This window comes from Onychostruthus taczanowskii, unplaced genomic scaffold (genome assembly GCF_017590055.1).
Source record: "Onychostruthus taczanowskii isolate IOZ18803 unplaced genomic scaffold, ASM1759005v1 scaffold7, whole genome shotgun sequence".
Lineage (NCBI taxonomy): Eukaryota > Metazoa > Chordata > Aves > Passeriformes > Passeridae > Onychostruthus > Onychostruthus taczanowskii.
Window position 1 is genome coordinate 7,288,733 of NW_024504786.1, and position 26,428 is coordinate 7,315,160.

Genomic DNA, 26,428 nt, shown 5'->3' on the forward strand with positions numbered 1-26,428 from the left:
TGCTCGGCTCGACCCGAGTTTAACACACATGTAAGAAAGGCTAGAAACGTTTCCCTCAATAGAACTGTCCCGGTGCCAAACAATTTGGCAGTTTCAGCAAGGCCAGAGCATCACACATCTCATCCCCCGGGAGCGACACGTCACCGCGCCGGGAAGGGCACCGTGAGTGGCCGGGCCTGACACTCCCCCTGCGCGACAGCCACCAGCATCACCCGTGGGGTGCACGCCGCTGTCCCAGCCCCAGCCGGGACTCCGACCCCAGAGCGGCTCCCGGCTCCTGCCAAGCCATCCCACGCTGGCTGGCCGCTCCTGCCGGCGCCGAGCGTGCTGGCTCAGGCTTGCCTTTGCTGAGCAGGATTTAAATACCGCAGCGCGCTTCAGAACTCACCCCACCTCCGACAGAAACGGAAAGTAAGTGCTCTGTGCAGAGAAAGTTTTTCTCTTTCTTTCTTTTCCCCTCTCCGGCATTTCTGTTTTGGATGGCATCCAGCTTGGCCGGGCATGGAAACCCCCGGCTGTTCTTGTGCGTGTGTGCGGAGCGGGGAAGGATGAAGGGAGAGGGACTGTGAAAATATGGGGGGAGGAGGGGAAAACACTCCGGGATTTCATCTCCTTTCCCCAGCTCCCTGCTGTCCTGTGAAAGCCGGAGCCAGCCAGCGGCACGGGACTGCTCGCCAAGAAGGATCTCAGCATCCAGGAATGGAGCGTGGGTGCGGGTGTGAGTGAGCGCCCACCCAGGAGCCTGCGAGCCCACGGCGGCGGATGGTGGGGGCTGGCAGGCCCGCTTCCAAGCGGGTTTTCCAGGGACAGCTGGAGCTGCCGGCAGGGTCAGGATGTGACATCACTGACCGGAGAAAAACCCTCGGCCCCGGCTTCTCTAACGAAACCCCCGTGGGCGCTGCAGCGAGGCGGTTCTCCCTGCCGCTGCTGCTGCTGCGATCCCCAAGCTGCCAATAGTCCCGACAGAGAGCCTGGCTTGGACTTTGCATCTTTTTAATTATTATTTTTTTTCCTTTTCCTGAATAAGAGCAGAAAGTGCAGCGGAGGGATTTGAGACTGGAAGCCGCCGTGCCGGGGGATGAGGTGAGTCCTGGGAGGTAAAAAGCCAGCACCGCACTCCTGAGGATGCTCCTGGGGTGCTTTTAAGCACGGGATGGGCGAGACCTGGGTTGGCATTAGCCTAGGAAAGAGCAATTCTTCACCCAGCCGGGCCATGGACGCCTGCAGAAAGCTCTTCCCCTTCCTCCGGGGTGTCCCAGCTCAGCAGCCAGTGTGTAAATAGCAGGGATCCCCGGTTTTTGGGATGCGGGGCGGGGGGGGGAGGGGGTCCCCCGGGGGCAGGGGACAGGCAGGGGAATGCAGCACACGCGTTTCCCGACCGGGACAGCCCCCGCAGCGGCTTTGCCGGTGTCGGAAGGAGGGTGGAAAGTTGTGGGCGGGGGAACTGGGTGAGAGCAAGCGGTGGAGATAAGTTTTGCGCAGCTGGCTTATCTCCTCTCGTCTTCTTCCTTGAGCTCGCAGGGCTGGAGCTCCCGGCGTTTGGAATTACCGCTCTGACAACGGAATAATCACCCTTGGGACTGAACCAGAGCTGCTGGACACCACTGAGGCCACTGTACATTTCTTTTCAGGGCTCTCAGCAAGTTACGGCTAGTAGCGGGGAGATCTCAGCTCCCAGGAATGAGGTACCCCCAAAAAGCCCCCAGCCCCACTGGGTATCACACCTAAAATGAACGGGACGTGCTGCCTCTAACCTGGAGAGATGCTGCTTTGCTTTTCTGCTTGGAGGTGTCTTGTGTGATCTGGGAAAAGCTTTTTTTGGTGCCCTTGGGCCAGAGAGCTGCTGCTCTGTGTGGCAGGGAGGCAGGGCAGGGAGCAGGACAGAGCAGGGGGACAGCAGGGGACATCTGTAGGGCGGGTGTAAGCAGTCCCCTTGCTGGAAGCCATCCAGGACCGTTTCTCACGAGCTGGGGATTTCCAAGCACCATGTGAGTTGGGGGAAGCACCAGCACAGCTTCCCGCTGGCAGCTGTCCCCAGCTGGAGCGTGGGGCCTGAGTCCTGCTCTGCTCCAGGGATTTGTGCTCATGGATGCTCTTGTGGGTCTCTGCAGCACCAGGGGAGTTTGCACAAGGAAGGTCTGGCAGCAGGGAGATGCTGCTGAGAGCCCAGGGCTTCTCTGAAGCTCCCCCAGCCCATGTGCTGGGCCTTGATCCCCCTCCCGGCGTTTTGTCTTGGCTTATTTCCTGGAATTTTCTATCGTTTAGGTTATATTTGGGACCAGCAGCCAATAACCCCGTTCTCACGGACAGCCCAGCTGGGGCTTGGCTCCAGCAGGAAGCACAGAGGGAGTGGGGCCAGTGCCCCAGGACTCTGCTCTCCAGCACCCTCCTTCTGCAGCACCCCCCCTTCCTTAGATGATTCCAAGGCTGGAAAGGCTTATAAAAAGAGGGAATGGGCTCCCTTCCCTGGAAGCCCCATTTGCCCACAGTCCCTCCCTGGGTCAGGGCTGCAGTATCTGCAGTTTGGGGTTGCCTGGAGAAATCTTTGGGACATGAGTTCCAAGAAGCAGCCCTGGTTGCAGAGATGCTCTAGGACAGGCTGAAGACCAAACTGCATCTGGACTTCTCTGGGGCTTGAAGAGAAGCTCAGAGACAGGGCTGCTGGCTCCTCAGCCAGGCAGTGAAGCTTCCTGGAGCAGTGAAAAGCCAGCTGGGGCCCGCAGGTTTCTGGGCAGACTGTCCATCTGGAGGCTGCCCGGCTGTCTCAGGGCTCTGGCACATGGTGGCTGAGCTGATGCTGTCCTTCTCCATCTGGGATAGGGCTGGGTGGGACTTTGACACTGCCTATGGTGGGGAGAAGGGAATCCCCTAAAGCAGAGAAGCAGTAGATATCTGGGTGCCCCAAAGGCAAGATCCCCCGGGGAAGCCCGAGGGGGATGTGCCGAGCTGGTGGTAATTAACCTGCACTTTGCTCCAAGGTGCCTGGAGCTGCACAGGTCTGTGCTCTGCCTCCTTGGCCTCTTCCCAAAGCACTGGGAGCTGGGGTCTCCCTGCAGGTTGCCACAGTGCTGGACCCCTCGTTGTGCTCCCCAGTGGTTGCCCACGAGGGTTGGGGTGTGCTGCTAATGCAGCAGTTTCCAGGCAGATGCTTCTGCCAGGGTGTCACTGTCTGGGGATGGATCCAGGGAGGATGCACTTGGCACTGGAGCATGGAGGTGCTGGTGTCAGAGCTTTCCTCTCATCTTGCCCTTCATGGTTGTTAGTGCTTCCCAGAGACCCTTACAAAGCACTTTTTTCCCTGAAGCCTTTGTTGTTGCAGCCCTTTAAAGGGAGCCTGGGGAGGGAGATCAGTTTTTAAACCGGGGACACTGAGGCAGGGAGCAGCACTGTGACCATCCTCCTGGAGTCTGGCAGTGCATCTGTCTGATCCTTCCTGCTGGTTTTCTGACTAAAGCTTATTTGGGCTCAAAACCAGAGGTTTTCTTTGGTGACCTTGCCCTCACGCCTGCAGGACTGTGAGGAGGAAGCCACACTCCCACAGCTCTGCCTGCTCTTCCTTTTTGTTTTGTCGTTTCTAAACAGATCTTTCAGAGTTGTTTTTAATTTACAACAAAGCCTTTGCCTTGTTGTGTTCCTCTGTGGTTTTCAAATGATAAGAAAGAAAGAAAGTAAGAAAGAAAGAAAACTAGTTTAGATAAAAAAACAAAACCAACCCTCAGACCTGAAATTAGCGCCTAAGTCTGACCCTGAACTTGCATCCCTCCCATCCAGTTAATTTCCTTTCATCTCTGGGCTTGCCAGCAATCTAGGACATCAGTTTTTCACATGTCTGTGCCTGCTACCTCCCCAGCCGTGGTTCTGCCTGTCCTTGCCCAGCTGAACCCTGAGCTTTTCTGGTTCTTGCTAAACCCCACTGAGTTTTGCTTCTGCTGCTGCTTTTAAAACCAGCAGGACTGAAGCCAGCAGCAAAAACAGGGGTAGGACTGAAGCCCAGCAGCCTTCATGGACAGGGGTGGGATTTGTGGCCACTCAGCTGGGTTTGTAACCAAGCTCTTCAAAGCCAAGGCTATTTTGGGAGCGTGGATGGGGGTGAGCACTAAGGACACCACAGCATGGACGTCCCATGGGAAATGTCAGTCTCTTTCCTCCCAGAAACTTCGCTCATCCTCTTCCAGCCATCCTCTGTGGGGACACAGGGTGACAGCGGGGCAAAAAGCATCCAAGCTCCACCTGCTTCACTCCTTGTGCACTCCCAAGCGCAGGATGAGGTTTGATTTGGGGGGTTTGCAGATGCTTCAGAAAGGGATTTGTGGACCCCTGGAGTGCCAGCGGCACCCTGTGATGGGAACTGTGGCGTGGGGAAGAGGGTTTGCAGCCTTTGCCAAGGTTCCTCTTGGAAAGCTTTGATTTTGCACGTGGGAACTGAGGGCAGAGAGCTGCAGGCTGCTGCCATGGCGCTGGCCCAGGCCCCGCCGCGCCGGCCGGGGCGGGACCTGTAGGATCATGTTGTAGGAAGTTGCTGCCTAAGCTTGTTGGATAACACTTTGCCCTTAGGATTTCCCAAAACAGGCAGTGTGAGCAGAGATTAGGACTTGGACTGGTCTCCTGCCCCACCCCGAGCCCCAGCGGACCACGGCGTGATTTCTAGGAACACGACAGCTCTGAACATCAGACTCAGCTGAACTTTGCACCATAAACCTTGGAAGAACTCCCATTTTCCATCTCTTTACATGGATCTGCCCCAAATACTTAGTCAGTGATGGAAGAGCACCAGTTGGGTCGGATGCATAAAGGTGGAAACTGGGAAAATCTGATTGTGCATTGGCTGAAGCCCTTTTCCACCAGTTAGACTCTGGATGTGTCCGGGTCCATTCACAAAGGATTTTGCTTTTCTTCCCAGAAAACAGGTGGGTGCTGAGTCTCTGCCTGAGGGAAATCTGAGGCATTGGTGACTTTGCAAAGCCTGTTTTCTCCAAGCTGGTGCATCCCATCTCAGTGCCCCATCTGCAAAGGCCAGAGCTGGGATCCCATGTCCTGGTCCTGGCCACCACTGCTCTCTCTACCTCGATCTCTCTGGGCAGTGGAAGCTCTGAAGCGAGGTAGAGAACAAATGTGTTCTTTGGCTCAGGGCCTCTCTCTGCTTCTTCAGGTCATAAATCCCAGGATGTATTTTTGGCTTTGTGCTAAATGTAATTTCTGGAGAACATTTTCCTCCAGTAAAGATTAACAAGGTCTCTTAATGACTTGGTGGTTTGGTAGTGGTGATGGTGAGGATCCTGAAAAGAAAACTGCTGCCTGGGGAGCAGAGAGGCTGCGGTGCCGTGCTGGCATCCTGCAGGTTCAGGGACAGGTCAGCTCCAAGCACTTGGGCAGCAATGGGTTTTACTCTCAATTCCCACTCAAATAGATGCATGGTAGAAAAACACCTGGCAGACGTTTAGCAATTTTTGTTGCTCTTTTTTTTTTTTTTTTTTTAACTGGTGTTTTATTCAGATGGTGCTAAACCACAAAGCACATTCCCACCTGCCTGATGAGCAAGAGCAGCTTGCAGGGTAGCACAGAGATCCAGCTGTGGGTGATGCAGGGATGTAGTTGTAGATGAGTTACAGGTCTGGCTTCAGCAGATGAGATGTTTATTTCCCAGTGGCTCAATATTTGCAGAGGACTTACAGTGTGGGCACTAAACAGAACTAATTTCACTGCTGTCACCCTGCAAGTGACATGTTTGATGGGATGTCATCTGCCAGGGTGGCTGCTCATCACCATGGAACAGCAGTGTGGGCACTAAAACAGAACTGATTTCACTGCTGTCAGCCCTGCAAGTGACATGTTTGATGGGATGTCATCTGCCAGGGTGGCTGCTCATCACCATGGAACAGCCCAGGCTCTGCATGGAGGAGTCTGCAAACAGCAACAGCTCCTGAAGCAGAGCAGATGGAGCCAAGGCCAGCAGAAGTGGTGACATAGAGAAATGTTTGTTGGTGTGACTTCCCTTGCTGAAATTCCAGGGAAGCCTGGCTGCAGGGCCAGGCACTGCTCAGCCCCACCATTCCTACTTTGCACTACGGGCAAAGCCTGCTGAGTGCCTCATCCTGAGGGTATCCCAGCACTTCCTACACTACCAAATTAGGAACCCTCTTGCAGTGCTTATATATAAATATATATGTATGTATGCATACATGTTTTTGAAAGCGTTATGTGTTCGCAAACTCCCCAGGAAGGCTTTTTTTAGAGGTGTTATCAACAGGATGTGCTTGAATATGTGGAATCCAGGAAGTCCTGGATAAGGTCTTTTCTTTAGAGCCTCACTGTGCCCAGAGTCCCCTGGCCTCCCATGGGATCCATAAGGACTGCTGTAGCACAGGCCATTCCTGAGGGACAGATAGGAGTCGTGACATCATGCTGGCTTCATTGGCTGGCATTTTGGAGAGATCGTGCTCTTTTCTGCAGTGGGAAACAAGCTCTTTGTCATAGTTGGAGCTAGTTGCTTGGAGCAGGGAAGAAAAAGCATCCAAGAAACAGCCCCCAGTCATTGCCCAAAAATAAATGAGGGTGACAGCAATGTGGCCCTTAAAATCCCGCCCAGCCACATGAGATGGGGAAGGTCTGCAGATACCCTGGTGTTGAAGTCAAACTGCATAATGTGTGCTGGCTGTGACCCCCTCTGTGGGGCAGAAAGCACCTAAAAACACACAGGTTTTTGTGCCTGGGTACAGCAGAACGTGGTGGGGCTCACACTGTGCCGTGAGCTGTGCAAGGGTGGCAAAGCTCTGGCTCCAGCCTGTGGGAAAGGCTGTGTTTGTGCATTCGTGCTGGGCTTCCCACCCATACCAGGGTCTGCATCCATGAGAGGGCTCTGCAGTGCAGAAATCCCTGCCAGGCAGATCCTGCAGGCATTGGGATGATCACTCGGTCCTGCTCCCTCCCAGTGACCTGGGGAGCCTTAAGGGGAGCAGAGGGTTTCACTTGAGAGATGTTTAGCTGATCACAAAACAGGACCTGCCTCAGGATCAGGACTGAGTTTAGAAAACAGAATTTAAGCTTTTGGCTAAGGTTGTCTTTTTAATGCTGAATGTTCATCCAAAGTGTACCATTCCCTCCTGCTTGTGACTTTGGGTCAGTCACTTCCCTTTTCCATAAATATTTTCCTTCCTTTTTCTTAACTGCTTCTCCATCTCTTCCCATCAGGGGGAGGCTGTTGGAAGACTTTCTCTTCCCTAAGCCTCAGCAAGGCATTTAGCACAAGGAGGCCTTGATCTCACATTAACACCACTGGTGATTAATGCAGGTGACAAAATGCACAATTCCAGCCTGTCCAGGACAGCCTTGGGCGGATGGGATTTGCACTGGATTTCAGGGAGGAAAAGGAAAATACAGCCCTCATCTGTGCTGCTACTCTTGGGCAGGAAGGGGTGAGCTCAGCACTTTGCTGAGCCCTGGAGTCACCCGGAGCATCAGCTGCACCACCCGAGGGCTGCCGTGTGCATTGTGTGCATGCCGGGGGCGCCGGCGGCATCCTGGCAATGTTGTTCTGCTGTGCTGGGCTGCGTTTCCCCTCTTCGGATGTGGGTTTTGTTCTTTTGGACAAACACACCAGGCAGAACAACAAAAATAATCCCCCCTTTTCCCACTGATCCTGGCGCTGGGGCTGTGTGAACCAGCAGCCAGCTGCGGTCGCAGCGTGGTCCCCGGGGCCTTGCTTGCCAGCCGCTGCTGCAGGGTCAGGGGGTGTTTGTACTGACAAGTCCCTGGGAAAGAGATGCTTCCCCTTTGCCAGGAGAAGAAAAGGCCACCAGAGCGGGACTGCCCAAACTGGTGACCTCTGCTGATGTCATGGCTCTCACTTTATTGCAGCACTTGTTGGTAAAAGCCTGGAAGGAAGAAGTTGGCTGGAGCCTGGTGAGCTCCTGGGGTGCTCAGGAGGGAGGAAGGGCTCTGTCTGCCATCAAGCCTTGCATGGGGCACATGTGGCAGGGCTTACCCTCTCCAGTGCCAGCAGCTGCTGTGTGAGCTGGCAGCAGCTGCTCCAGGTCACCCTGGTGGGTGTGAAGGGGCCAGAAGCTCACTCCAAATCTGTGTCCCCATGTGCTGTCAGAGCACTGGCGTCAGTGGTGCAAACCCCTGCAAGTGTGTCCACGCATGCAGCTGTCCTCACGTGTGACTGAAATGTGTCTCCTTCTCCTCCCAGAACCCTCCACCCCTGAAGACCCCCGCCCTGGGTTTCATGTTGCTCTGAGCCTCTGTCCTCACCCTGGCTGGCCCTGCCCACAATGGCCCTGTGTCTCAAGCAAGTCTTCAACAAAGACAAGACGTTCCGTCCCCGAAAGAAGTTTGAGCCGGGCACGCAGCGCTTTGAGCTGTACAAGAAAGCCCAGGCCTCCCTCAAGTCCGGGCTGGACCTGAAGGCAGTGGTGCAGCTGCCTCCCGGCGAGAGCATCAACGACTGGATCGCCGTGCACGTGGTGGACTTCTTCAACCGCATCAACCTCATCTACGGCACCATGTCGGAGTACTGCACCGAGAGGAGCTGCCCCATCATGTCCGGGGGGCTCAAGTACGAGTACAGGTGGCAGGATGACAGCAAGTACAAGAAGCCCACCAAGCTGTCGGCCCCACAGTACATGTGCATGCTGATGGACTGGATCGAGATGCTCATTAACAACGAGGATGTCTTCCCCACCAGGATAGGTGAGTGGGCTCTGGTTCCCCGCAGGAAGGCTGGGCCAGTGACTGGTGCAGGTTCCCAAGCTGCACCTCAGGGTTGGTATTGGTGAACTTTGTGATTCAAAGTATTGTGGCATTTCCCTTTCCAGGTGTTTCTCAGTGTCTGTCCCACACCCTTTTGCTCCAAACTGAGTTTGGGATTTCTCATCCTACTACTAGGGGATGTGGAACACAATGTTCTTCTTTTCTGTGCTTGAACTTATTCTGTGTTTGTGAGAAATGAAGGCTGGTAGGTTTGTGGGAAATAGAGGCTGAGCTGCAGAGCTGGTTAGAGGTGGTTATCACATCCCTGCTTTTATCTCAACCAATCAACTCAGTTTCTTTCTGGTTTTCCATGTAGGTTCACAGTCCCAAGATCCAGTCCTTGCTGCTTTGCTCCTCAGCCCCTTTCCATCTCAGCCCTGATTATTGCTCTCATTTTGCTAGGTAGCTGAGGCAGTTCTTGAGCAGAGATGTCCCTAGGATGTGGCCTTGCCACTGCCAAAGCCCAGGGTGTATGATACACCTCTTCAAAAAGAGCTGCCTGCAGCATCTGCCAAAGGTAGCACAGCTTTCATGCTAACCCCTCTGCTGCTGACCTGCAGTGCTCAGCAGCTGCCAGGGCTGATATTAGCTGCTACTTAGCTGCTTTTTGTCATTTGGGGAGATGAGTTCAAGGGTTGGAGCTGATGCGGCTTCCAGAGTCTCAGGTCATGCCTTGGAGAGGTTGTTTTTCAGACGGAACATGAAACTACTTGAGTGTAAAAAAAAGATTTAAGGAGCTTGGGGCTGGAAAGGCATAGCTTTGTGAGTCTGCCTGACCTTTTTTGTTTGCCAAGCAGACAGAACTTTATGAAATCAGTGCAGCTTATGGTCAAGATTTTCATTAATGTGCTGGGAAACATTGAGGAAAATGGTCTGTGTGGGATTACTGGCATTACTGACTGTTGCAGCCCCATTTGGCTGTGCTGTACATGTAGTTGTGTGTCTTTTTAAGGAAAGTCTCTGGCCCTTGGAGTCTGAGAGGGGTCATGGGTCTCTGCCAGCAAGAGGGGAGACAGTGCCTGCAGCCTTGTTGTGCCAAACTATTTTGGCTTTGGGATGGGGTGACTCCCCCAGACCCCTGACCTGATCTGTCTGCTCTGGCTTTGCCTGGAGTTGGGGTGGGACAAGTCCCTGAAATCAAGACCAGCAGGCACTCGCTGCCTTCTTCCCCTCGCTGGCGGCCTGGGGCAGGCAGGGTGGCACAGTGCCAGCTGCTCATGCTGCAGGACAGGCAGGATGCCTTTGGGGTGTGTGGGAGAGGCAGTCCCTGGGATTCACCAGGGCATTCACTGTGCTGTGGAGGCATCTTTCCCTCGTGGGCACAGTGGTGTCCATGCCCTCCGGTGAACAGAGGCTGGAGGTGTGGCTGGCTGACAGAGCAGGATACCCTGGGCCAGCAGTCCCAGCTCTCCTGGGCACAGCAAAGTCCCTGGTCATTCTGGCTGCTCACTTGCTGCTGCTGAGGGGTGAGACAGCAGCCAGCAGACAGGAGCAGGGGAGTTGTTCCTCTTCCTGAGGTGACTTGTCCCCAAGGAGAAGATCTGCATGCCATTAAAAGCATGGATTTACTCTGTTTTCCCTCCAGCCAGAAAGGAGTATCCTGATCCAATTTCATGCCTTTCAGGTAGGATTTGGGATGTGATGCTTCTTGACTCTGCTCTGGGAAGTAAAGGTGTACAGGGAGTTTTAACACCTCAAAAAGCCACCAGCCATGGGAGGGACATTGCAGCATCCTCTGCTCTCCCACATCTCTCTCTCTGAGGTGCAAAACCTGAATACAGTCATGGTCCTGGTGGTTTCACTTCATTTTTGGCACTTCTCCCTCTGAGCTGTAGCTCATCCTGATGTGGGGAGGGATGGCTGGTTTCCATTTCTCCTTTCATTTCAGCATGAGGACAGTTCTGGGTGAGATCCAGGATGACTGTAGATGAATATGGGTCAAATCCATTCTTTTCTCTTCCAAGGCTGTTCCTGGGGTCCCTTTTCCAAACCTGTTTGTTGTGGGGACCCTTGTGTCCCCTGAATGACTTCAGGCCCTGCGTCAGCATGTCTTGGTGGTTTTGGCCTCACACAAGTGAAAGGAACTCAGGCTGAGGTTGCACTCTATAAAACACATGAAAGGCTGTTGGGGGAGGCAGGGGGAGGAGGGAACTGGTGGCACTTTGTCATCAGTGTGTCCCCGATTATCTGCCTTTCACTGGCCTGCCTTGTTCACTGGCAATTGCTTGGCAGCTCTGGCATTTCAGAATATGGAGTGTTTGGCTGAAGGGAAATGCACTGGATGACAGAGGAGGCTGGCCAGAATGTGGGCTCAGGGACAGTGGCCAGGGTGACCAAACAGAGGTGCTTAACCTCTCTCCTAAAGAGCAAGCCCTTGGGAAAAGACCCAGGACAAGGGGAATAAGGCACTGAGAGGACACAGAGGATATGTGAGTTGTTTTAAGGAGGGGAAAGGAGCTTGATGGGGGGAAATTACAAATGTCATGCTTTGGAGTTGTGGTGAGACTCTTGGATGTTAACAGTAGAGATGGGATTTAGCTTGAAGGTTTGTTTCACTCCTGCTTGTGCTGGAGTGGTGCCTGGGCACAGCTGCCCACTGTCTCAGTGGGTGTTTCATGAGCTGTGTGCATCTCAGCCTCCCCTCCTGTCCCTCTTTGCCATGTGCAGTAAAGCTGTCCCAGCACAGATTTCCCTGGCTAAGGCCACCTGACCAACAGAAAAAACAGACTTTTCTCTTTTTAAAATTTGTTTTCCTAGAAGCAGCAAGTGTTCCACAAACTCACAAACATTGCTGGAGGGTAACCTCAGCATCCTCCTCCATCCAAGAGCTACACAGGCTGAAGCAGCACATGATTCAGCAGGGCTTGGTAGGCTCCTGACAGTTGAGAGGTATCTCATGGGTCACAGGGGGGAAATCTTTCACCCTGGGTGACAGGCTCAGCTAGAAATGAGCAGAGGTGGTTCACTGACTTGTGGGCTCACAGGGTCCTTAGGCATCACAGGGGAGGAGAGACCTTGCCTGGGGTAAATGGTCACAGCTGCAGCGACCAGAGCAGAGCTGGGCTGATGTGCACATTGAAGCATCTGCTCCTCCAGCTCGTCAGAGGTGGGAGGGGAGCAGAGTGACAAACACCTTTGGTTTGGCCAAGCTGCATGATACAGAGCTCTTGCCAGCTCTGCAGTGAGGCCAGAGGCACAGCTGGCATCTGACATGGCAGGAAGGGAGCCCGACACCAGCAGACAGTTTGTGACCTGGCAGGGTTAACCAGCAGGACTGCAGCCCTCAGATGGCACCTGCAGAAAATTCTATGGTGGAGATTATTAGCAGGTCTGGGGGGGCTGCCCAGCCCCCTGCATTCCACAGCTAGGGTTGGGAGAGATGCTGTGTCTTCCCCATGCCCAGGGAAATCTACCTGCAGGGCACCACTGTCTGATCCTTTCTCTGGAGTGGGAACCTGTTTGTCAGCCAGTTAAGATGAGATAAATCCCTGCATGGCATGAGCTCTGCCAGCCTGATGGCTATAAATCTACACAAGCAGCAGCTTTCCCAGACAACCCATATCATTTGGTGTGTGCTAGTGTTTTGTTTCCACTCTTCCAACCAATGTAGCTGTCCTGAAAAATACATTTAAATGGAGAGTAAGCATTTTTCCCATGCAGGGAGAAGAATAAATGATTCTACAGGTGTACTTTCACCAGCTGGTAAAACTATATCAGTAGATTTATTCAGTGAGTGGACATCCATGAACAAATTACCACCTGGAAAATATCCTCTCCTCCCAGCAATCGTTCTGCCCTGTGGTGCCTGGTCTCAGGGAGCTGCTGCTGGGCAGAGCCATGCTGAGGAGGAAGGATGGCTGGCTGGGGTCTCCAGGCTCCATGGCTGTGTCTGCACTGCTCAGCCCAGCATCAGGCTGCAGGTTGCACAAGGCCAGGTGTGCTGCATCGGCAGCATCAGGTGCAGAAGCCTGGCTGGTGTTAGGTGAGTGCAGGGTTTGGAGCAGCCCCAGCGCCGGAAACGCCCCGCGCTCTCTGCCAGATTTGCCTGTGGCTCGACAGAGCACCGGCCACAGGAGGTTTTGTAACAGTTCTTGGAAAGCTTTTCAAAACTCAAGCCTGTCATTCAAGCATAGTCCCAAAACAATTATAAAAACCAGAAAAAAACCTGGTGCGAAATTATCTGATACTTTCTTGCCATAACAACAGGAGAAAAATGTTCAGAATTCAGCTAATTATTGGTGTTCTCTCAGCTGGCTCTTTTTAACATAATTTGTTGAGTTTTTTTTCCCCTGCTTTTTTTCTTCCAAAATTAATACCACACCAGCTTGCAGCTGCCATCATGCCATTAGTTTTAAACAGGGCTTTAAACACTTATTTTTAGGAAAAATGAATCACTGAACACCACGGTGGCCAAAATGAAATTGAGAAATAACAACAACAATTCATCACGAAGTTCACTGAATTACTGCATTTACAGAGTTAAAAAAAATACAATTGCCAAGAAGCAAAATAGCTTCCCAGTACTGATTCATCGTGAAAAAAATTAAATTGGCTGGTGCACAAGTGCTGGGGATAGGAGATGGCAGGAAAGATCCAGGACCCTTTGGCAGTCCCTTACCCTAAGCACAGGCACTTTGTTACCTCATTTTCATTTCCTTTTACACATGGTTTCCTTATGTTTTGAAGCAATTAGCACAGAGTGGGGAAACAGATTCCTTGGAGCTTTAAATTCATATCTTGGGATTTTCAAGCAAAACATCCAAGACAAACTAAAGGTGCCAATTCATTTCAGGGCTGTGAGTCACTCTGCTTGGAGTGAAATTGTACCTGCTGTACTTAGAGCTTTTGCCTTGGCTTGGAGCAGAAATTCTTCCTAATATCTAAACTAAACATCATGCAAGAAGAGTCAGAGGGTGGCTGCTGCCTGCCAGACTCTGGGCTGCTGCTGCTTTCTCCAAGGTTGCTGGACTGTGAGCACCAGGGAACTAAATGTAAAGGTGATTTCAGTGCTTTTAAATAAGGTGGGGTTTGTGATGTTCTGCTGTCCCTCTGGGGCAGTCAGACCACCATCAATGGGATGAGCTAGGATGATGTTCCTTGGTCCCTGCAGGTGTGCAGGGCTGGGGAGGGTGAAGCAAACCCAAGCAGTGTCGCCCAGTTGGGGTGGTTTGTCAAACCTGGAGGTTCATCCTGACTTTCCCCTGGCCTGCTGTATTCCTGCTAAGAGGACACTTCAGCATGCAGGACTTGTCCCACCGGACTCATCCCTCTGTCTCATCCATCTGCTGCTGTCCTGGTTTGTGCCATGATGTGCCACCTTTGAGATGGAGCAAGTCCCCTAAGCAAGGGCAGTGCCCCACTCCCAAATGCCATTAATGGGTGCATTGGCCACTGCTTGGTCTCTCTGTGCTGTCTGTGAGGCTGATCAGCCTGGCCCAGCCTGGCATGGAGGTGGGAGCCCTGGGGGGAGCAGCTGCCCCCCTCCACGCGTGGGGAAGGGTCCCCATCGCTCCGCAGTCGCTGTGGCAGTGACCCCTCCCAGGAGCAGGAACAGCCCGGGTAGGAATGGCAGCGAGCTCAGTGGAATCTGAGCCCCTGCAGGGGCAGGAGAGGCACCTGTGGCCACAGATCCCTGTCCCATGGCTGTCCCCTGGCTGGCTGCAGTGTGTGCCCGGCTGCAGGGAGCAGCCACAGCCTGCCCTGGCTGTGTCCCCTCCCGGGCTGGAGAGGATGTCACATGTGCTGTCTGCTGGACATCCGCTGCGCCAGCAGCGCTGACCCAGGGCAAGTTGGATCATTGCAGATCCTTCTGCTACTCTCAGATGCAGCCTCTATTGCAGAGCTTCTTCTTTCAGCTCTGGGCAAGGGGTGGGGTGTTTCTCCAGCTCCCCACCAGCATGGCCAGTGCCTGCTGCGGCTGCTGTGGGTTTCTTTCCAAGTCACTGGAGATCAGCAGCAAGGCACCACTGCTGGCAGAGGCAATCTGCATGTCAGATATCCGCCCTGCTTCCTTCCCGAGGGGAAGTGCTTTGATCAGCTGGCACAGAGCCCTGTGCCAGATGCAGGGTCCAGTCAAGCATCTCTGGCCTGTATCGAGGGTGCTGGCACAGGACAGAGACATGGCTGCAGCACGGGGAGAGGGAGCAGGACCCTGCTGTGCCTCCCTGGGCAGGTGTGCAAGCGAGGGTGCTGCGGGGAGAAAGAGTCAGAGCCGGACCCGAGTCACCCCAAAGGACCGTGGTGAGGGGGCTGTCCTGGCATGGGACCTGTGGAAATCCGTCAGTGACAGGCAGCCACCGCTACAGCCTGGCCATGCCTGGAGGGGACGGCCACACACTGACACCTGGTGATGGACACAAAGAAGGGCAGCTCAGCCCCAGCTCCCGGGAGCTTCCGATGGTCCTGGTTCATGGGAAACACAGTGGTCGAGTAGTCCACAAGTGAGCTTGGAGGTCCTGGCAGCCTGGTGGTATCTTTCCATACATCATTAGGAGTTCAACAACTCCCATAGTTGCTGATGACCGTGAGATTTTAATTAGCTAACCTTTAAAGATTCTTTGTAACTCAAACTATTCTTTGATTCTGTGATTTAAGCTAAATCTCTCTTCCCTGATACAAAAGCTGCTTCTGGAGAACCCAGAATGTAGCTGGAGGTGTCTCTTCTTTAAGTCTCTCAGCTGCCAGCATGTCCATGAGGACTTGCTGGTGACAGATGTATGAGACAAGACAATTCCTGGCTAACCTCAGGACAAAAGCTGTGGAAAGCCACTTGTCACCATCTGCCATGTCTGGAGGTGTCCCATCTGACAGCAGGATCTGCACCATAGGTGCTGTCAGCCCTGGGAGCCTGAGATCTGCTTGATCTGCTGTTCACTCTCTGAGCTTATTTCCTTCTCAGCTCAGGACTGGGATGAGGGTTGCTGCTTTCCTTCACTATCATTCTTTGCAGTTTGGCAATATATTCCTAGTGATGGTCAGCTCAGATTTCTCCCTCACTGTGTGCTTTGACTGGGGAGGCAGTTGGTGACTGGGACAGGTGACAAACTAGGCAGCAAATGCTCCTGGGCACTTGCTGAGATCCCAGCTGCCTCTGGTCCCAGGGAGATGACAGGCTGTCCAGAACAATGTGTATTCCCCAGCCACTGCCCAGAAATGTGCATTCACCAGCAATTATTTGCTGTGATGAGCTTTATTAAAAAAAAAAAAAAAACAAAACAAAAAGTTTCTTAACCAGTTCTTCAAAGCAGGGACCACCCTAATGGTATGCCTGAGTCCCCAGCTGGTGATTCCAGCTTTTATTTGCTCAGCAAATCCTCACTCAGGGCAGAAAGCTCAAATGAAGCCATTGATAAAGTGCTGTGTCCCTCCTGCCTGCAGGGGAGCCTGGAGAGCTCTCTGATCCCTGCCTGTGTCAGACTAGCAGGCAAGGAGAGCTCTGTAGCCAAGAGTGCTGATCAGGAGCAGATCTGCAGTCACATCTCTAAGGTGTTGGCATAGGGACAGCCTGGTTGTACTTTGCCAGATGTGAACACCTTTCCTGAAAAGTCCTAATGGGATCTGTCAGAGCTGGTGGTGAAACAGGTCATGCTGAGGTCCCTGTGCAGGAGCAGCCCTGGGGCTGCAGTGTGCTCGTGGTTATGCAGAGCAGTGGCCACAAATCAATCTCAAAACCACCTCTGTGTGACACTGAGCCAAGATCTGTGTCCTCCAAGGGGTGGCTGGGACATCCAGATGTGGCACGAGCGCAGAGCTTCAGCCCTGCCCTCTGCTCCAACATTGTGCATGCAGGAAAGGGAGACTGGGTTGTGCTCAGCGTGACTCTGCTTTAGACCAAAAATAATATTCTTTTATGAGTTCCAAGCCCGACACCTGCCCAGCCCTGGTGATTGAAAACAGGCTCCACACGTGATGTGGGAAGGACGGAACCTTTGCGTTTGCCACCCACAGAGGAGAGGGGCTTGGCACTGCTGCTGGGAAACAAAACTGCCAGGAGCCTTTGGGAAAAAAAAAACAAAAACAAAACAAAAAACCAAAAAAACCAACCAGTTTTAATTGCCTAGCAAGGCTGGTGAGAAAGATTCAAAGATAAAATTACCATTTTTAATTTTTTAGCTAAGAGATTTGCTGATGCTTTCCTGTGCACAAAATGTGAGCTGGCCATGGTTGAGCAGAGTTTGTTTGGAAGGATTTTCAAGAGGTTATGTGCTGCATTAATAAGAAGCTAAGGGAGGAGGCTGGTATAACCGTGGGAAGGGAGGTTTTTATTTTGTTCTTTGTGTATTTGCATTGAATTGCTCTGGGGAGAGGTAGAAGCCTCAGGAAAACAAATATCAGTTGTTTCATTCTCCTGCTCACAAAAAAACCCCCAACAACCTACTCAAAAAGTTTAGTGTTTCAAAGCCATGTTTCCTTTACAGATTTACCCCAAGGTTGCTGGTACTGATGGTATCACACCCTGACATTTTCATTGTGATAGCAGTGTATTTTGAAAAGGATGGAAATATCCCACACTGTGTGTCCTTGTGCGGGACAAAGCTGAAAGTACAGAGCCAGGTGTGGTGGGTCCCATCCTATGAGGATATCTCAGGATTGTACAGGCACAATGAAACCCAAACATCATTAAGATGGGCAGTTCTCTTCCTGATTTAATGAGATATTTTATTGAAATAAGGATCAGGAAAACGGTAGAAACCCCACTCATTTCTGCTGATGCATCCAAAGTGATGTTTGAGGGTGTGAGGAGGAAGGGAAACAGTACGAGCCATGCTTTTGGGTTCAGAGGAAGGTGTCTTTTCTGGTGGGAGATGGTTTGGCTTTGTTCATGGACGTGGGTAAATACAATTTGACTTTCATCGTGCCTGGGCAGGCTTGTAGGGGAAAGGCAGGGAGAGAGGGCAGAAGGATCTTCTGCCAGGTTGCTCTGGATTGAGCCAGATGTGGAGAGTTGCAGCCTCCTCAAAAAAAAACCCTCTTTTTTCTCTCCTATGGCAACTCTCCAAATCCTGTGCCCATGCCCATGTGAAATTGCGAGTTGGGCAATGAGGGAATATGTGGGAAGAGCTCAATGGCACACTGCCCCAGTGTCACTCTTGGCATTAGCCAAGGGTGTCCTTCCTTGTCGTCTATGACTGCTTGTCAAGCGTGACAGACACATTTAAATGCTGGTTTGTTTTTGTTTTTTTGTTTTTTTTTTTTTAAAATGTTCAAATGGCTTCCAATTTGCTTCTGCTTTGCAGGTGTTCCCTTCCCCAAGCAGTTCCAGCAAGTTTGCACCAAGATCCTCACCCGCCTCTTCCGTGTCTTTGTCCATGTCTACATCCACCACTTTGACAGCATCATCAGCATGGGTGCTGAGGCTCACGTCAACACCTGCTACAAGCACTTTTACTATTTCATCAGGGAGTTCAGCCTCATTGACCACAGGGAGCTGGAACCTTTGGTAAGGATGGCCCTTGGATGGGGAGGTGGAGGGTGAGTGGTATGTGCTGGTCACACCAGTGCTGACCCTCTCTGGACTCTCTTGTCACCCTACCTCAGACACACAGTCATGTTTTCTGGCCTGGGACCATCAGCCTTGGTTGTCTGAGAGAGAAACTCCCAGCAGCACCAAGGAAAACATTGATCCTTTCTTAACCATTGCCTCTGTTGTCATGTCTGTGACTTGAACTTCAATACCCTTAGGACTACCACAGAGTAGTGTTCCCATAGTGACTTGGTAGCTCTAATGCAATTTGCACAACAAACTGTTTCCAGCCAGTTGTGCTCACGTGGCTTTCAGGAGTCAGATTTATGCCAAAGTCTCTTCTCCACAGTTTTTCTTTTAGCATTCCCTCCTTGAGATCCTAGTGTGATTTACACTGAGGCTGCAGGGAAGGCAAGCCCTGATAGGACACACAGCTGCAGACAACAGCTGTCAAGACCATGCTGGAGAGGCCTCACTGGATCTCCCAGTTTCCCTACAGCCTCCCTTGAGAACCAGTTAGCCAGGCAGAAGGTGAGAGTCCTTGACAACAGCAGGATTTGTGGGAAGCAGAGGCCAAACAGCCCAGGGCTCATAAAGTAGAAAATGCACATAGTTGGTTTTGTAAGAGAAGCAAGTTTGTCTCAGACAAGGTTGAGTGTAGTCTGGCCTAGGGAGGACATGTTGCAGTGGAGAAAGAATTAATAGGAAACCCAGTAGTTTGCATGCTGTGATAAGGGCTGGATTACAGAAAAGGCCATATCCAGCAGCAGAGAGTGACCAAGAGGATACAATCCAAGAATGAGCTGAGAAGAGTCCCAGTTGATTGCAAGCCCCTGCCCCTACGTGCTGAGCACTTTGCTCCTCTGCTTTCATTTGTCTCAGTCAATTTTCTGCCTATCTGCTCTAATTATGATTTAAGGGGATGAAGAGGTGATGATCTAATCAGGGGAGACTTGAATGACAACAGTATTGACTTTAATTATTTTGTAGAATTCAGTTGTAACACATATTACCACAATGGCCCTCAGCTCCAGAAAATGGCAGCTCAGCATCAGCCTGTCCTCTGTCAGTGCTCCTCGTGACAAACCTCCTCAGCATTGCTATACAGTCCATAGTAGTGTCATCCCCTTGGACTGCTGCTTGCTAATGTAAATAATTAACACCTGGCAGCCAGAGCAGAGGCTGACTTTGCTAAATAGGCTTTCAATGCCAGTGACTCACATGCAGCATGAGATGACTGATGGGTCTCCATAAATCTCAGGTGAACAGATTCTTTCCCTGTGATGCCAGCACTGTGAATCTACAAGGAAATGAGACGCATTTGCCCCTGGTCTGTCTGTGTCTCATTGCCTGCCATCCAAGCCTCAAGCAGAACCAACCACAGGGTTGAGAGGAAGGGCCAGGGAGGAGGAAGGGCCTCCTTCCCTCAGGCACTGAGCTGCTTTAGGCGTGTATGAGTGAGTGTCCTGCAACCAGGCTGCCTCATCAGCCCAGTCAGCTCTCCTAACCTTGCCTTTAGTTAGTCCCCATGAATCCCATGACAGGCCTCTAAGCTTTCCTCTGGCTGAATCTCCCTTTGCTGCTTCAAATTCCCTTTTGCCAAGCTTCTGTGGGATGTGATTTCTTAGCAGCAAATCTGGGGAACTGAGAATGAGATCCTTTGTGCAGCAGAACTAGCAAAAGGCAGTGATTCACTCTCTCAGTAAATCAAGGAAGATGGGGTCAGAGAGAAGCCATGCACTTGCTTCCTTGACGAGGGCAGCTCGTGGTGCAGAGCTGCAGCACTGGCAGGGGTCCACTGGTTACGCACTAAAGCAGAGCTGTGGGGATTTCCTGGATGTGAGGAAAGCCTTGGACATTTGGGGCTGGTTGGAGGAGCTCACTGGTGACTTATCAGCTCACTGGACACTGCAGTCCCTCCTGCTTTTGTGCCTGGTGTTGTGCTAGTGGGGTGGGTGCAATGCTGGTGCAAGAGGATGTGCACAATCCTCTCACCCTCTTCTTTTCCTTCCAAGATGTTTGCAAATATTTCCTGTTTGCAATGTGATTTTGTGGCAGAGCATCAACTTTTCATTTGATGCCCACGTTCTGCACTCAAGTGATTTTGCATGATACTCCTACAGGAAAACCCTCTCTTAGCCACTGTCCCTGATGGATTTGAAAAACAAAGTTCTCAGCACTTAAGATCAGAGTTTGCTGCTTCTGTCTCCCTTGGTTATATAACTAAAGAGCCTTTTATGGGGTTACTGAAGGGTCATCATCCTTTCCTAGTTCTTCTTTTTTCAGAGTTACATTCTTCCTTCTCCACGGACCAGTCCTACTTCCAATCTATTTTGGGAGTACCTTTTAATGTGCAAACCTTCCTCTGGGGTGCACGAGGGGAGCTGTGGGCACACAGATTCACAAGCCATGAACCCAATGAGCCAGAATCACACTTTTCTCACTGCAGGATTTATAAGATACTAGTTGAGCTTTTCAAGGCAAGGATAAATACCATCTTCCACCAGCTGAAAGCTGGACACCTTCCTAGTGTGTCTGGCACGATGCCATTCCAGCTAAAGAAAAGTCAGTAATTCTAAACAGAGCTGGAGGTTTCCTGTGGCCCTGTTACTAGCACGCATTTGCATTGCAGTGTGACTGTGGGATCCCTTGCTGAAACCACAGGTCCTCTGGCTGAGCTGTGGTCAGCTCCTGGAGTGACAGCAGGGAGCTGCTCCATGTCCCATCCCCTAAGGATGCATAGAGGGGCTCTGAGAGTGTCATCACCTTGTCTGGCTGCTTTGCAGCTGAGCCAGGAGCAGAACCTTCATCTTTCAATATCTCAGCCGAAGCTCTTTCCTTGGACTTCTCTCAAGGCTAGGGCACAGCCAAAATAACCTTGTGCCACAGAGACCAGGGAGAGTGCCAGGACGGAGCTGCTGAGGCAGCTGAGTTCCCAGGAGGACTGCCGTGGGAAACAGAAGAAGGCTCCCCAGGACTCCCACGGTTGCTTCCCTGGTTTGGTTTTGGACACCTTCCAAACTGCCTGGCACGTCACGCTACTCCAACCTGTCTTTTGCACTTATTGTTTCTTTCTTTTTTCTCCCCCTTCAATGCAGAAAGAAATGACAGAACGAATTTGCCACTGAAGATTTCTGGCAGACAAACTCAGCTGGCTCACTCAGAGTCCAGTGGGACAAGATGCCCTGTGGTGGGAGACCTCTTCCCTAGGACTTGCTCTGGGCATTCCAGCCCACTGACCTACGAACACTGCAGAAGTGCTCTTCAGGCCATGAGTGAATTCTAAGTTTTCCAAGAACCTCTGGACAGATATTTCTTCTTTTAATGGATCCCAATCTCTGTTGTATGGTTCCTGTTTCAGAAAGCCACTGACGTACTGGAAAATGAGGCAAGTCTGGTTTACTTTTGCACACTCTAAGACTCAATCTGACATCAGATTTTCAGCAATCTTCCCTCTTGTTTTGTCCTCAGCTATATTGATCTCCAAATATTTCATTATGGATTCCTGCCCTGTGAGCAGGTGTGACCTTGGCTACCAGGTGTTATCTTTCCCACAGGTTTGTGGAAACACCTGAGATCAGCCTTGCAAAGCTGGTGGCATTTCATCCCACTGCCTTCACAGGGTTAGTTGTTGATGTGCTGTTTTTAACCATGAGCTGTGAATGTCTCCTTCTGCCCTAATTCATGCTTTACCAAAGGAACCATTTTTCCCTTCAAGGGATTTTTCACATTTGGAAGAGGGGACTTGATGATGTTCTAAGATGCATCCAATACTGCTTGGACTAATGGCAAGTGGCCCCATGACCAAGGAGCTGAACTAGGTCACTGTTCAGTGTGATCAGCACACACTACCTGAGAAAGTCTCAAAAACTGGTGAAAAGAAACTTTTGCCAGAAAAAACTATTTTCAACACGTCGGCATTTCCTGAGGTGTTGTCTTGGCTCAAGATGGGCTGGTTGTAGAAACTGTTGGTTTTCCATAACCCAACCTTACAGCAGGTGAACAAGGACTCATAAGAGACATCTGCTCTACTCTGTCCTCGAGGTCCCCTTCCAACCCAATATTCTGTGATTCTTAAGTCTTTTTGACCATCTGCAAGCATACTATTGCTTCCTGGTCTGTGCCATTACTCCCCTGAAAGGTATCATGTCTCAAAGTTTCCTCCCCTTCTCCTTGCAGTGTCTGATAATTAGTGTTGTGCTCCCTGTGCCATTTTAATTTTGACAAAAATATTTCTATTTTTCCTTTTTTATTGTTTTGGGGGAGTGAAAATCAATGTGTCTGAGCCACAGAATTGTTATGTTTGTGTTTCCTATTCTTTTTCTGGGAAAGTTTTCTATATCTGACACAGATAATATTTATAGTCTGGGGTTTGCCCACTTTTGGGGTAGGGAGGGGATGTGGCTAGAAAATGTAAATGTTTAGACCAACATTAAAGTGCACAAGTGAATTTTTAGTGCTCAAAGCACTTATTTTGTTGTGAAAATATTTTTTTAATCTTGTGTACCAGATGTATATTTTTACATGGTAATAAAACAGAGCAAAATGGACACAAAACCACCTGATGCATCATTCCAACATTCTCTGTGTAAAACAATCAAAGTCCAAACATATTTGTTCTGTTACTAATTAAAGAAACTTTAATAAGCCTGCTGTACTTGATTCTTCCCTGATCCCTCTGTATTAAACAGGCCTAATAAACAAGGGTAACTTGAAGAGTGGTTTTCCCCTGAGAGCTGCAGCACTGATGGATCTCAGTGCCACGCTGAGACCGCAGCTTGCATCTCAGAGAGCAGCTTAACCCAGGCCAGTGCTGCTGGCCAGCATCCTCCCCCTGCAGGCTCTGCACCAGAATTCCCCTGAAGGCATTTTCCTAGCAATTCATGGTGGTGAGCTTCACTCACTATTTTTTGTAGATCCTGGAATCCGTGTTCCTGCCTTTTCACATAAATCAGAACTGCAGGCACAAATTGTTTGTGTGGCACAAGCCGACAGCAGCTCTGTCAAGAAACTTCTGCTTTCCTGAGGAGTGAAGCCTGGCTGGACTCAATGTACAACACCCTCTGGGAGCTGGGAAGGTTGGGAATTATGGAAAAGCTGTTTCAAAAGCAGGGTCTAAGGCATGAACTGATAGCAGCCTACAGCTACTTCTAGCTGAGGTACAAGGATGACAAAGTCCAGCTCTTCTCAGCAGTGGAATGTTGTGAGACGGTGACCAAGAGCAACAATTTGCAGCTTGGGAGGTTCAAAGTAGACAGAAAACAAAACCCAAGGGAATGATGCCGTCGGTGAACAGGTACCCAGAGAGAAAGTGTTAACCTTCCTTGGTTAGACAAGACTTGGTGTAAATAATTTCCATAAATAAATGAAGCACAGAAGCCTGCTTTTATTTTTGTCCTCCCCATAGTCCTGAGGCAATGAGTTCCACCAAGTAATTTATTCACTATGAATTGCAAAAGGGAAGTATGCTTCAAACCCATGCCTGAGGAGTTCAACCTTGCTGCTTTGGGAGTGCTTCCTGTTTATCTCCTCCACACCATGAAGCTCCTATAGATTCCTGTGGAACAGAAAACACTATTTTTGAAAGATCAGCTCACAGGCTCGTCTCAAGCACCAATTTACAAAGAATCTCAAAGGTCTTGTTGTGTTTTTTTGTTCATTTCTCTCCCTTTTTAATCTGGTTTACCCAAGGAAATAAAGCTCATGATTATGCTGTGACAACTGTCTTCAGTAATTCTGGAAGCAGTTTAGAAAGGAGACAAGGAGATCATTCACTGCCAGAAAGATATTTTTGTTTCTCTCCAAGACACTGAACTATTCCCAATGTCCTCATCCATCTGAGTGCCTCCCAGCCTGGAGACTTTAAGGCCTGAGATATTTATGAAGCAGAAAGTGCTGAGATAAGTATCAGAGTCAAACGGCTCCTTTCAGGAGTCTCAAGTGTGCCTGTGAAGCTCCAACATCCCCAAGAGCCTCAACAAACATCCCTGAGCAATTTGAAAGCAGCCAGGAATCCTGGGACACATTAAATATGCACATATCACTTGTCAGCCCCAGCTCCTCAAATGACTCATCTTCTCAGCTGCCTGCCAGGTGCTTGGACTCATCTGTCCCTATACAGAATTCCTGGATTCTTGTGATGAAGGGCAGATGTGCTACTGCCAGGATTTTGCGTTTTGTCTCTGCAGCCAACATTTCCCTTGGAACAGATCAAAAGGCTGTGGTGCTGGTCACCAGGTCAGGTAGAGGCTGGCATGGGACAGATTGTGCTAGGCAGTATCTGCAGACATTAAGGAATTTAGGAATAGCTTTGGATGGGAGAAAAAGGGCTTTGTGGAACATAATGGCTGCTGTCCCAGTTGCCAGAGGCATGGAGAGGGCTTGGGCTCAGCCAGTGAAGCAAACTGCCTTTGGCCAGCCATAGGCAGGGATCAAGGCTGACCTCCCCTGACAGGACATGGGGTCGTGGTGGAGAGTTTGCTGGTCTGAGTGGTGGCTCCTGAGTTTAAACCTGCCCAAGCTAAGGCTGGACAGTCCTGAATAAATGCTCACAATAACCATGACATGATCTGGGCTGAGATACTCCTCTTCTGGTAAAAGTTTGTGAAATGTAAGAGAAGTCTGGGGAAGAGCAAAAAAAGAGACAGTTAGAGTCTGTTTTTTCCAAGGGTTCAAAATCCATCCATGCTGGAAGATGACCATGAATCCACTCAGGACCAGAAAGGGATGAGATGGGTTAATAACACCTAGGTAAGGTTAATTCCACTTACTACACTGCTAATTCCTTGCTCACTCTTTTGGAACTGAGATAACATGACTCAAAGGACTTTCACAACTAAGTACAAGAGTGCTTCTCTTGAATGTGTGCAGCTTTTACTTTCTGGAGAGTGATGGCTTTGCTAACACAGCCTGGTCAGCCAGGTTCCCTCACGCAGGTCAGGGAAGAACAAACAACTCATAAATGTCAGCAAAACCCTGAAGCAAGAGTACAGTGTTCAGGTCCCTGCTGTGAAGAGACCCTGAAATGTCATGTCTGCATGGAGAACAGAGCACCATGAGGTCTTTCACACAAGACAATTTCTTGCTGTAGAGGTGTCTGTGAGGGAAACAAAAGAGTGGTCTGCCTGCAAATTTCTTGAAGGTTTCAGTGGAGGACAATCCATTCATTTCCAATGAGGCACCTTACGTTTATCCTTTGGGGATTCCAGGTGATGTCATCTGCTACTGACATCCCCAGGGCGGGACTCACTGCCTGTGTAGTCACTCAGTGCTGGCCACACTTTGACTGCCCCATCATCTCCGGTCTCTCCCAACGCCTGAGCTCACCCAGCCTTTCAGCCATCCAAGCTTCCAAGCAGAATCACCAGTGGTGCCAGCCACAGGCTCCTTGGCAGCATCCAGGATAACTGGGATAGCACTGTTCACGCAATACCCATTGGATACTGAGTACACCAGATCCACAACTGCTGCTTTTAAACGGATTTGGCACTTGTTCTCCCAAATCGTGCCTTTTGCCGTAAACCCAAAGGAATTTTGGGACTTTGTAGGAATCGTGGATTGTAGGGCTTTTCTTACAGAACAGCTGGGTCCAGGTGCTGTCTGCTGGACACAGGTTATTCCATGTTTAGCAAGTGGTGGTATGCATTTAACAATCTGCTGCCAGGAACAATAATTATGAGGAGAGAGGATCCATATTTCCAGGATTCTTCAACTTGTACGACTCTTCAGCCTGTGTCAGAAGGAGAAGCTATTTGGGTAATCCTCCAGCAGCAATCTGCTGGGTATTATGGCTCTCAGATGCAAAAATAAATACCTAAATAGATGAGGAACATGAGATGAAACTGGGATTCTGCATTTGAAAATGTCACCACTCAGAGGGAAAATCATCTTTCCACTTCTGTTTCCAGCAGTGACAACGATCTTCTCCCCAAGACACCCTTTTTGTGCTATGACTTACAAATTCATTAAAACTCACAGACACTTTTATATTACACTATGTTGTAACAAGCCCATAGCAAGAGGAGGATTAAAGAAGCTCCTTCTCCTGCACAAGCACAAAAAAGAAGACTCTGAAAGCCTCCCTCTTCAGAGCTGATCACTTGTACAGCAGCATCTCTCCCATCTGAGGAACCCACTTGGGAAGGATGAAGTTATCAACCCTCACTTATCAAATGGACTTTCTGGACTTTTGGTCATCCCTAGCCCCAAGACTTCTGT

The 26,428-nt window shown here is 50.6% G+C and overlaps 1 protein-coding gene across 10 annotated transcripts; it reads left to right on the plus strand.

Annotated features, from left to right (window-relative positions):
- The first annotated feature begins 219 nt into the window (after positions 1–219).
- Positions 220–23,296, plus strand: MOB3C (MOB kinase activator 3C). 10 transcript variants are annotated; one of them, XM_041421719.1, is made up of 7 exons: positions 220–411; positions 1,028–1,083; positions 1,632–1,685; positions 4,555–4,907; positions 8,189–8,688; positions 17,985–18,187; positions 21,310–23,296. In XM_041421719.1, the coding sequence occupies exons 5-7, from the start codon at positions 8,271–8,273 to the stop codon at positions 21,337–21,339; spliced, it is 651 nt and encodes a 216-aa protein (XP_041277653.1). In that variant the 5' UTR covers positions 220–411; positions 1,028–1,083; positions 1,632–1,685; positions 4,555–4,907; positions 8,189–8,270; the 3' UTR covers positions 21,340–23,296. The 10 variants fall into 10 exon arrangements, with proteins under 10 accessions (XP_041277653.1, XP_041277645.1, XP_041277647.1 ...); XM_041421711.1 differs by lacking the exon at positions 4,555–4,907 and having other exon boundaries at positions 623–1,083; positions 1,515–1,685; XM_041421713.1 differs by lacking the exon at positions 4,555–4,907 and having other exon boundaries at positions 1,515–1,685.
- Positions 23,297–26,428: the final 3,132 nt, after the last annotated feature.

Excerpts from the sequence above, each read along its gene's own strand:
- MOB3C (XM_041421711.1), top strand. The coding sequence starts at position 8,271 with ATGGCCCTGTGTCTCAAGCAAGTCTTCAACAAAGACAAGACGTTCCGT. Across the intron at positions 8,689-17,984 it reads TGTCTTCCCCACCAGGATAG|GTGTTCCCTTCCCCAAGCAG; the intron begins GTGAGTGGGCTC and ends TCTGCTTTGCAG. Across the intron at positions 18,188-21,309 it reads ACAGGGAGCTGGAACCTTTG|AAAGAAATGACAGAACGAAT; the intron begins GTAAGGATGGCC and ends CCTTCAATGCAG.